The sequence below is a fragment of the Dipodomys ordii genome, unplaced genomic scaffold (genome assembly GCF_000151885.1).
Source record: "Dipodomys ordii isolate 6190 unplaced genomic scaffold, Dord_2.0 Scaffold38, whole genome shotgun sequence".
Lineage (NCBI taxonomy): Eukaryota > Metazoa > Chordata > Mammalia > Rodentia > Heteromyidae > Dipodomys > Dipodomys ordii.
The window spans coordinates 5548449-5560445 of NW_012267254.1; the positions used below are offsets into that span (position 1 = coordinate 5548449).

Here is an 11997-nt window from a genome sequence, read left to right on the forward strand (position 1 = left end):
CGGGGGAGGGAGGGAAGAATTTTTTTGTTGTCAGGCACCACTGGCTCACAGCTGTAATCCTAGCTATTCAGTAGGCTGAAATCCAAAGAATCAAGGTTGAAAGCCAGCCCGGGCAAAAAAAAAAAAAAAAAATCCATGAAATTCTATTCTCAAAATAACCAGCATAGAATGCTTGCCTTGGGCTGAAGAGCTGAGGGATAGGGCCCAGGCCCAGAGTTCAAGCCCCATAACTGACAAAAAATAAAAACCAGCAGAAAGGCTGAGCTGGAGGTGTGGCTCAACAGTTAGAGCTTCATAGTAAGCTCAAAGCTAAGAGTTCCAAATCCAGTACCAGAAAAATTAAAAAGTAAATAGTTTTGTTTGTTTGTAAAAAAAAAAAAAAAGAACAAGGTTGGATGCTGGTGGCTCATGCCTGTAATCCTAGCTACTCAGGAGGCTGAGATCTGAGGATCACGGTTCAAATCCAGCCAAAGCAGGAAAGTCTGTGAGACTATTATCTCCAATTAACCACTAAAAAGCTAGAAGTGAAGCTTTGGCTCAAGTGGCAGAGCACTAGCCTCAAGTGAAAAGCTAAAGGATAGCATCCGAACTCTAATTCTGTTCAAGCCTCAGGACTGACATATAAACTCTCTTTGTCTCTCTCTCTCTAGATATATATAGATATGTATATGTATACATATATACATATATATATGTGTATGTATGTATATATACATATAAATATATATTAGAAGAAATAAATCTAATGAAATAAATGTATAAGGGCTTTAAATAAAGATCAAAGTGGAAATTAATTTAGTACTCCAGATAAGTTAAAGTTTTATATATTAAAAATAAATTTATAGGGCTAGGAATATGGCTTAGTGGTAGAGTGCTTGACTAGAATGCATGAAGCCCTGGGTTCAATTCCTTACTACCACATAAACAGAAAAAGCCAGAAGTGGTACTGTGGCTCAAGTGGTAGAGTGTTAGCCTTGAGCAAAAGAAGCTCAGGGACAGTGCCCTGGCCTTGAGTTCAGGCCCCAGCACTGGCCAAAAAATAAATAAATAAAAATAAATTTATAAAAATAAAATAGGCTTGAAATGTGGCTTAGTGGTAGAGTGCTTGCCTAGCATGCATGAGGCCTTGGGTTCAATTCCTCAGTACCATATAAACAGAAAAAGCCAGAGTGGTGCTCTGCCTCAACTGGTAGAGCACTAGCCTTGAGCAAAAGCAGCCTGGGTACAGTGCCCAGGCCCTAAGTTCAAGCCCCAGGACTCACAAAAATAAAATAGAAAGTGATAGCTATGTTACACAATCACATATATACCTCAGCCTCAAATCTAACATGTTAATATAAAATAGGGCTGTGAGCATGTGCTCCCTTCAGTTACTTCTTGTCCTGCTGCTCTATCAAATCTAGCTGCTGCTTCAAGGACTAGATTTCTAGAACTTTCTGATCCAATTATCATTTGAGATTTTTCCATCTAAAGAGAGGAAGGAGGAGGTACATGACCAACACATTTTTTGTGCCCATCCTGGGGCTTGAACTCAGGGCCTGGATGCTGTCTCTGAGCTTTATTTTAACAAAAAGGTTAGTGCTCTACCACTTTGGCCATAGCTCCACTTCTGGCTTTTTAGTGGTTAGTTGTAGATAAGAATCACATAGACTTTCTTGTTACGGGCCAACATGATAACTTCCTGAGAGTTTTAGTCTGTTTCACTGTAAGCTCAGACTGAATAAGGGCCTGAAAAAGTAACAAATAGGCTGGGCACCGGTGGCTCAGGCCAGTAATCCTAGCTACTCAGTAGGCTGACATCTGCTAATCATGGTTCAAAGACAGCCTGGGCAGGAAAGTCCGGGAGACTATTTCCAACTAACCACCAGAAAACCAGAAGTGGCGCTGTGACTCTAGTGGTAGAGCTTTCATCTTGAGCTAAAGAGCTCAGGGACAGTGCCCAGACCCAGAGTTCAAGTCCCATGAGTGACAAAACAAACAAAAAATCACCTAACAGGCTGGGATCTGCTCAAATCCCAGCTCAAAATCAGCCTGGGTAGGAAAGTCCATAAGACTCATCTCCAATTAACCACCAAAAAGCCAGAAGTGGAGCTATAACTCAAACAGTACAACAGTAGCCTTGAGCACAAAAGCTCACAGACAGTGCTCAGGCCCCAAGTTCAAGCCCCATGACTGGGACAAAAAAAAAGTAACAGAACAAAATCACCAAGTCAACCTCTAAATTATTCCAATTCTAGTATCTTCCACATACTCATGTTATAGAACCTTATCACAGAAATGATCAAGACTAGAGCAAACATTCTAGCCCTCCTCATACAGGAATGCCATTCAATCTAGAATTTAAATGGCTCTTTGATGCCAACAATGAAGCACAGAAGCAATTATTCTATTGATCCATGTGACAGGAAATGAAAGGAGACTTACTGTGAGAACACACAGATGATGTCTCCTTCAGTCAGTTCATAAGGAAGCCCTCCTAAAAGAAAAAAAATCACACCACAATTCAAACAGTAGCAAAGTATTTGCAACATACAATGAACTTGGCCAGGAAATGTCCTTGCCCTCACAAAAAGTAGTCTGATTGCATGTGAGTATCAGCAGATCACAAAAAAAATAGCATTTATCTCTGAGTGGAAAGGATGGGGTCACCATTGACCAAACTAATCTAATCCTTCCATTTTTCTGACATCCCAAGTTCTATGGTTAAAACAAATAGTATCTGTAACAAAACTACTTCCACAAAAATTTTCAGCATAATATGTCATTATTAACCTCACTTAAACACAAGGTAAAAGTGATAAAGACAACTGTTAAGCACTTCATAGCAAATAATCCCCCCTCTCCCCATTTGTGTCCTCAACTGCAAAATGGGAATATTAGTGTATGTGCCTTACAGGTTTGTTCTAATTAAATGTGTGTGTGTGTGTGTGTGTGTGTGTGTGTGTGTGTGTGTGTGTGTGTGTAGTGCTTACCACAATATCTGATAGTCAAACTCTTTAAATTCTATTATTATGGTTGTGACACAAAGTGAATGTACAAATGGTAATACAGTCATGGAGAGAAAAAAAGAGCTAATTAAATGGGAAAAATAAATTTTTAGGGAATAGGAATTAGAGCAGTTATTAGGAATAAAGGACAGTGTCTAAGACCAGTAGTTTTAGAATCCCATATTCCTAGCTATTGTATTTGCTAGCTATGTGACCTTAAGGAGCTTGCTAGCCTGTCTGAGTCTCAAGTTTCCTTAGCTTTGAAATGGGTGGAAGTGAGAGAGGCATAATGGTCTGTTAGAACCCAGGTGGCAAGAGCATTAGTACGTGAATTACAAATACAGTCAGAAGTACTAAGAGGGACAGTAAAGAACGGTCAGGAAAAGATAGGATAAATGTATTCAAAAGCAGAGGGGTGATTAAAATGAGAGATGTGAAGGAAGAGATGGATCAAGGCCTTAAAACATCAGATCGGTGGCTCATGGTAGGAAACCTAGCTACTCAGGAGGCTGATATCTGAGGCAAGCAGTTCAAAGTCAGCCCGGGCAGGAAAGTAGGAAAGTCCATGAGACTCTTATCTCCAATAAACCACCAGAAAACCGGAAGTGGCGCTATGGCTCCAGTGGTAGAGCGCCAGCCTTAAGCTGAAGAGCTGAGGGACAGCGCCCAGGCCCAGAATTCAGGCCCCACGACCGACAATATATATCAGAAAATACGAGTGAGCGTCCCTGCTAGAAATAGATAAGGGCCTCACCCAGAAAGATCCAAGCGCTGTCCTTGTACTCTGAGTGCCAGGACACTTTATCAGCCACTCCAAGTTGGACCTCTCGCTCATTCAGCTCATTGATAAGCTTCACCTTAGTTAAAGGGCTGCGCGGAGGAGAGAAAAGGGGAAAAACTGATCAGGTGAGCTGGTTCCGGTCAGAATTGAGGGAAGCAAAACTCAGCATTGCAGCCACCTATATTTTCCCAATTTTTGTTCTCCGAGAACGTTATATAACATCAGTCCCGGGAAGGCTTCCCTCCGCTGCTGATCCCTTCTTCAGTCCCCTTCCCCCGATAATTAGAGTGGACGTTACTCCTTACTTCATGGTAGCGGTTTGAGCTCGACATCCAGGAATTCACTTCCGGGTGGAGCTTTGCGTTGCTGGCGTCGCAGGCGCAACCCCGCAAAGCGCGGATTGGTTTTGGCTGCCAGCACACCGGAAGTGTCAGCCGTGCCGGAGGTGACGCCTACTTCTAACCGAAACTCTAACAGGCTTCTAACAGGCTTTGCGCTGTTTTCTCTTCTCGAGGCAGCTCTTTCCTCGATTCCATGGTAACCGTCTCGGGATGTGCGGCAAAGGAATCAGCAAGGGCCTTTCCCAGCCCCGCGGCTCCTGGATGAATGCCTAACCACTGACCGGTTTCGTTCTAAATGTGTTGTGAAAGAAGATAGAACGCCTTTTGTGACTGGGCCAACCGTCGCTTAACATAAGGCCCCGCCCCTTTACCCTCACTGCCTTCCTCCTACGCACTCTCATTAAAGCTGCCCTGCCCTGCAGTATGAGCTGATTGTTTTATAATATATTGTCTCTTCGCCCTCACAACTTCCCTCATGAAATGGATAAAATCTCATTCCTTTTTTTCCGTTTTCTTTTTTTTTAATCAGCATACAAGACTTGTATGAGGGACGTTTCATTGTGACATTTCCAATGTATCCGGATGACACCTATTTCTCTCGCCGACACCATTCCCCTTTTTTTTCAGCTGAAGTTTCTGTATTTATTATTTGAAAGGAGGATTATTTTTTAAATTTTTTATTGTAAAAATACCGTACAGAGGGGTTATGGGAAGGGATGGGAAGGGGAAACAAAGGAGGAGGTAACAATGCTTGATAAGAAATGTACTCATCACCTTGCCCATGTAATTGTATCCCCTTTTTTTTTTGAAGCACAAACAATTTTATTCTAATTTTCCCATTAATGTTTTGTATGAATACAGATGTTTTACACTTTAGGTGCACTTACTTTTTTATTATTGTGAAAATACTGTACATACGGGTTGCATACGGGTTACAATTACATGGGCAAGATAAGGACTACATTTCTTTTTTTTTCTTATTTTTTTTGGGGGGGTTCCAATCGTGGGGACTGAACTCTGGGCCTGGGCACTATCCCTCAGCTCTTCAGCTCAAGGCTAGCACTCTACCACTTGAGCCACAGCACCACTTCCAGTTTTTTACTTACGTGGTGCTGAGGAATTGAACCCAGAGCCTCGAGCATGCAAGGCAAGTGCTCTACCACTGAGCCACCTTCCCAGCCCCAAAGGCTTTTTTTGGGGGGGTCCAGTCGTAGGGCCTGAACTCTGGGCCTGGGCACTGTCCCTCAGCTCTTCAGCTCAAGGCTAGCGCTCTACCACTTGAGCCACAGCGCCACTTCTGGCTTTTTTCTTTTTGCTTATGTGGTGCTGAGGAATAAAACCCAGGAGCTCATGCATGCAAGGCAAGCGCTCTACCACTAAGCCACCTTCCCAGCCCCAAGGACTACATTTCTTATCAAGCATTGTAGCCTCCTCCTTTGTTTCCCCTTCCCATCCTCCCCTTGCCCCCTCACCCAATCCTCCTCCCCCCCCCACCAAAGTTGTAAGGTTCGTTTTCCACATAAGGACTTGTACATCTCACTGTTGCAATGGGTCTACCTGTATCCCTATTTAAACGATCTGTTTTTTCCCTTCCCCTCCACAAATTATACCAACATCAAGGTCTCCTTGCCACAGGCCGAAATTTTCTTAATAGAGACCCAGAAATGCAACAAATCAAAGGTTGGACAAATGGGATTGCATGAAATTGCAGAGCTTCTGCATGGCAAAGGACATAGCTAGCAAGAACAATAGAAAGCCCACGGATTGGGAGAAGATCTTCACTAGCCATACAAGGGACAAGGGTCTCATATCTAAAATATACCTGGAACTCAAAAAATTAAATCCCCCAACAACAAATCTTCAAAGAAACAACTGCCCAATAAATAAGTGGGCTAAAGACTTAAAGAGAAACTTCTCTGAAGAGGAAAGAAGGATGGCAAATAGACACATGAAGAAATAAATGCTCAACCTCCCTAGCCATAAAAGAAATGCAAATCAAAACAACATTGAGATACCACCTCACCCCAGTTAGAATGGCTATAATCAAGAACTCTAGGGCTGGGAATGTGGCTCGGTGGTAGAGCACTTGCCTTACATACCTGAGGCTCTGGGTTCAATTCCTCAACACAACATAAGCAAAAAGAAAAAAGCTGGAAGTCTCACTGTGGCTCAACTGGTAGAGTGCTAGCCTTGAGCTGAAGAGCTGAGGGACAGCGCCCAGACCCACAGTACAGGACCCACAACCAGACCCCCCCCCAAAAATACTTAAAAAAAAGAACTCTAATAACAACAGATGCTGGAGGGAATGTGGACAGAAGGAAATCCTACTGCATTGTTGGTGGGAGTATAAACTTGTTCAACCACTTTGGAAAGCAGTATGGAGGTTCCTCAAAAGACTCCACATAGAGCTCCCCTATGAACCAGCAATCCCACTTTTGGGCATTTACCAAAATGATCACAAACAAGACCACACTAAAGCTACCAGCACAACTGTGTTTATTGCAGCATTATTTACCATAGCTAAGCTATGGAACCAACCCAGATGCCCCTCAATAGATGAATGGATCAAGAAAATGTGGTATGTATACACAATGGAATTCAATGCCTCCATCAGAAAGAATGACATTGCCCCATTTGTTAGCAAATGGAAAGACTTGGAAAAAATTATATTAAGTGAAGTAAGCCAGGCCCAAAGAAGCATAGTTCCCATGGTTTCCTTTATTTGCAATAACTAATATATGTCTGAGTCAAGCAGAAAAGGACAAATAAGTTGATGTTAGGGAAATGAACCCTAAGATATGTATTCAGATGTTCTTTTTTCTTTCGTGCGATTGTTTCTAACCCCTGCTTTTAAAACCCCTTTGTTAAAACCCTTTCTGCAAGCTGGGCGCCAGTGGCTCAAGCCTGTAATCCTAGCTACTCAGGTGGCTGAGATCTGAGGATCGCGATTCAAAGCCAGCCCAGGCAGGAAAGTCTGTGAGACACTTGTCTCCAATAAACCACCAAAAAACTGGAAGTGACACTGTGGCTCAAATGGTGGAGTGTTTGCCTTGAGCTGAACCGCTCAGGGACAGTGCCCAGGCCCTGGGTTCAAGCCCCCAAACCAACCCCCCAAAAAAAGTTTCTGCAAGTTTCATCGTTCTGTTTGAGCACATTCTCATTCACCCTCTGTTTTTTAGCAACACCATTTATCCAATTGGTGCCTCCTACACCACACCCTAGCCTGATTTAACTTAACATTCATTTTTCTGGTATGTATTAATTTCACCAAGGAATTTCGGTATGGGATTTTAGACATGCATATATTTTGTTTTACTCAGTTTAACTCTAGTGTTTTCTCTTTCCTTGACCACCCATATTGTATAGAGAAAGGCACCAAGATTCAAAACACTGATTACATTAAAAGGTACTGTGCGGGGCTGGGAAGTTGGCTCAGTGGTAGAGCGCTTGCCTTGCATGCATGAGGCCCTGGGTTCGATTCCTCAGCACCACATAAGCAAAAAGAAAAAAGCCGGAAGTGGCACTGTGGCTCAAGTGGTAGAGCGCTAGCCTTGAGCTGAAGAGCTGAGGGACAGCGCCCAGGCCCAGAGTTCAAGCCCCACGACCGGACCAAAAAAAAAAAAAAAAAAAAAAAAAAGGTACTGTGCTTATACCTATCAGATCTGGTTGATTTAACAAGTATTTGCCAACCATTCCTATTTAGCCTGTACAGCTAAGATCTCAGATAAGAGTTGTGAGAGGGTCTAAGAAAAGTCTTCTGCACTCAAGAATTAAAAATATGATAGCACAAAATATATTTTCTTGATATTTTTCTCCCCAGAAATCAAGAGGAGTAATGGGGACATTAAAAGGTAGTTATTTAAGCTAAGCACCGGTGGCTCACACCTGTAATACTAGCTGCTCAGGAGGCTGAGATCTGAAGATTACAGTTTGAAATCAGCACAGGCAGGGAACTCTGTGAGAATATCTCCAATTAACCACCAGTGGAGCTGTGGCATAAGTGATACAGTGCTCTAGCATTGAGTACAAAAGCCCAGGCCCTGAGTTCAATCACCAGGACTGGCAATAACTACTAAATAGATAGATAGATAAATAAGTAAATAATAAATAAATAAATAATCTTACAAAGTGTGATTTAAACAATATCAGAAGTATGAATCTCATCTTGTATTCAACCACATCCATATCTTGGACCATGATATTCTAAAAGTGAAGGTCCAGAACACCAGATATTAGGCCCTTCATAAAAATATTCAGATGATGATGGTTACTAGACCCTCGGGTAGATCACCCTATAACCATTTTCCTACCAAGAAGCAGAACACAGGCTGGTCACTGATGAGTTTCTCCTCATTCATTCTGTATATGTAAATATGAGGACTGCCTTTGACTTTTTCTGTTCCAATCCAGCTGTACTCTTCCTCTGCCCCAACTCAGCTATTCATTAACTTTGTACAATTATTTTAGCAATGAAAATTAAATAGTGACAAATTGCCTATAGGTTTATCTGCTCCTAAGAATCTCAGATTGTTTAGTTGACAGGCTGAGGTAGCCACAGCAAAGTGGTAATCTCAGATACATTATCTGGCTGACATCTTCAGTTGATTGTGACATAACAGAGCCAGGCCTGTACTTGGGGCTCACTCATAAGCATTCAGAAGGAAACTGGAGTAAAATAGGATAATAAGATGAATCAAAGGAAGAACAAATTGGACTGGGGACATAAGGGAAGGGTAACTATCTAATTAATAGAGCCATTCAGACACTGGGAGAGGTGAAAGCTATCTCAACTGAACTATAAGTGAGGGTTCCCAGACTCCTAGTTTTCAGGCTAGCCCATAGCAGGGCATGAGTGGTTCACACCTATAATCCTAGCTAGTGAGAAGACTGAGATCTGAGGATCATTGTTAAAGTCAGCCTAGTCAGGAAAGTCCACAAGACTTTTATTTCTTTTTTTTGGGGGGGGGAGGTCCGGTCGTGGGGCCTGTACTCTGGGCCTGAGTACTGTCCCTCAGCTCTTCAGCTCAAGGCTAGCACTCTACCACTTGACCCACAGCGCTACTTTTGGCTTTTTTTCTGCTTATGTGGTGCTGAGGAATGGAACCCAGGGCCTCAAGCATGCAAGGTGAGCGCTCTACCACTGAGCCACCTTCCCAGCCCAAGACTTTTATTTCTAATGACCACTAAAAACCTTGGAAGTGGAGCTGTGGATTAAGTAGTAGAGTGCTAACCTTGAGCAGAAAAAGCTGAGGGACAGTGTTCTCACACCTTGAGTTCAAACCCCAAGACCAATGTAAAAAATTTAATACTCAGCAGGCTGAGAACTGAGGATAGCAGTTCAAAGTGAGCCTAGGCAGAAAAGTCTGTGAGACTCTTATCTCCAATTAAGCACCAGTGGGGCTGTGGCCCAAGTGACAGAGTGCTGGGAGAGCACCCAGGCCTTTTTAGGCTCAGGACTGGGACAAAAAAATAAATTAAATTAATAAAAAATACATATGACACCAACATAAGGACATATGCTTTGTCAGGCTCAGGTACTAAGCTAGATGTTTGGGATGCTACAGTGAAAAGACTACAAGACCTAATCCGGGCCCTTGAGTATCTCATAATGTGTTAAAATAGTTTTAGGTGTGAACAAAACATACATTAGAACCAAGATGAGACTTCATTCTGATTGCTGGGAGTCAACAGAAGCTGTGAGTAAAAAGCAGATTGTCAAGGAAAACTACAAATAGGAAGGTAACATTGGAGATAAGCCTTGAAGATAGTCACCATGCAGATGGAAGCATTTTCATCAAAGGAACCACCAAATGCAAAAGCACTAAAGTGTGAAAAGTGTATGATGTGAGCAGGAAATGGATTCAGAAGGGCAGTCATTGTAGATGATGAAGACTGGAGAATTAGGGACACTTTGTGAAAAGCTTTGTAGATGAAGCCGAGAAGGTCAGATTCTAGCCTGTGGATAATGAGAAGTGATCACTACCTAGTCAATTCTCTGTCCAGCCACTTTTTTTGAGGACCTGCTGTGTACATACACTAGAGGTGCTGAGAATAAAACTGGACATGTTCAGACTACAAGGAAAACACACACACACACACACACCCGCAAACACGCACACACGCACATTCCAAGTGTGCCCCCTTAAGACTGAAAGTGATATAGACAATTTTATTTCCATCATTTTGGGACCCGTATGGAGGATGGGTTGAAGGCACACATATTGATACTAGACTCCATAGGAGATTATATTGGACATGATGGACATGCCGAAAGCCCACAGATTTCCAAGCCATGGTGACTAAGCTTGAGTGGAAAGTAAGGAAGTACCTATGATGAGGCTAGGTTATTTTTTTTGTGTATGGGGGGGTCCGGTTGTGGGGCCTGAACTCTGGGCCTGGGCGCTGTCCCTCAGCTCTTCAGCTCGAGGCTGGCGCTCTACCACTTGAGCCATAGCACCACTTCCGGCTTTTTGCTTATGTGGTGCTGAGGAATCGAACCCAGGGCCTCAGGCATGCAAGGCAAACGCTCTACCATGGAGCCCTTCCCAGTCCCGAAGGCTAGGTTCTTGTTTCAAAGTGTAGCTGGGTATTGATGACCTTTGCCAAGGTAAGCAAGGCAGGAAGAAGTTTGGGAGAAAACTGATGACTTCTGTTTGTCCAATGAGCCAGAGTGCCTGAGGAGTCCACAGAGGAGACTCAGGAGGAGAATGACAAAAACAAATGAAGAAGCAGTGAAAACTGTATTGCAAAAAAAAAAAGAAGAAAGGAAAAGATAATTTCTTTTAGAAGAAATATCTTTAATTTTTCAGTTTCCACCTACTTATTTAAATTGATGCAAAACAATGTCACCATGAGAAAAGTTGACTCCAGGGCTGGGAAGGTGGCTCAGTGGTAGAGTGCTTGCCTTGCATGCATGAGGCCCTGGGTTTGATTCCTCAGCACCACATAAGAGAAAAAGCTGGAAGTGGTGCTGTGGCTCAAGTGGTAGAGTGCTAGCCTTGAGCTGAAGAGCTGAGGGACAGTGCACAGTGCACAGGCCCAGAGTTCAGGCCCCTCAATGGGAAGAAGGAAAGAAAGAAAGAAAGAGAGAGAGAGAGAGAGAGAGAGAGAGGAAGGAAGGAAGGAAGGAAGGAAGGAAGGAAGGAAGGAAGGAAGGAAGGAAGGAAGGGAAAAAGAAAAAAAAGACTCCAGAGGACCCATACATCTCACCAGGACACATTCCTGTACTTACCTGTCCCCACACTGCAGACTTAGGGGTAATGCTGTCTAATGGAAGCAAATCACAAGTCTTTAAGGGTTAATATGAGTCCTACTTTCATTCTGTTGTAAAAGTTGGTTAAGCATTTTTGTTTCCCAGGTATGTTCTTTAGTTGCAGATTAGCTAGGGAAATAAAGAAAGAAATGACTGGGCACCATTGGCTCACATTTATAATCATACCTACTTGGGAGATAGAGATCAAGATTTTAGTTTGAGGCCAGATGGAGGAAAAAGCTCATGGGATCCATCTCAACCAATATCTTGGCATTGTGGAGCACATCTGCCATCTGAGCTCTAGCAGGAAGTGTAAATTGGAGTATGGTGATCATGGATGGCCTGGGAAAAACATGGTGAGACCCTATCTCAAAAATAGCCAAAACAGCCGGGCGCTGGTGGCTCACGCCTGTAATCCTATCTACTCAGGAGGCTGAGATCTGAGGATCGCAGTTCAAAGCCAGCCCGGCAAGAAAAAACGGGAGACTCCTATCTCCAATAAACCACCAGAAAACCGGAAGTGGCGCTGTAGCTCAAGTGGTAGAGCGCTCGCCTTGAGCTGAAGAGCTGAGGGACAGCGCCCAAGCCAGAGTTCAAGCCCCACAACCGACCAAAAAAAAAATAGCCAAAACATGG

At 43.1% G+C, this 11997-nt stretch overlaps 1 protein-coding gene across 1 annotated transcript in view; it reads right to left on the minus strand.

The window, feature by feature from the left end:
- Rbmx2 (RNA binding motif protein, X-linked 2) overlaps nt 1-4163 on the minus strand; it is an 11683-nt gene extending 7520 nt beyond the window's left edge. Inside the window, exons 1-3 of the mRNA XM_013018186.1 lie at nt 4074-4163; nt 3742-3857; nt 2425-2476 (exon numbers count right to left, since the gene is read on the minus strand). Coding sequence (XP_012873640.1) covers nt 2425-2476; nt 3742-3857; nt 4074-4078 — 173 coding nt within the window. The 5' untranslated portion in view covers nt 4079-4163. The remainder of the gene's footprint in view (nt 1-2424; nt 2477-3741; nt 3858-4073) is intronic.
- Between the last annotated feature and the right edge of the window lie 7834 nt (nt 4164-11997).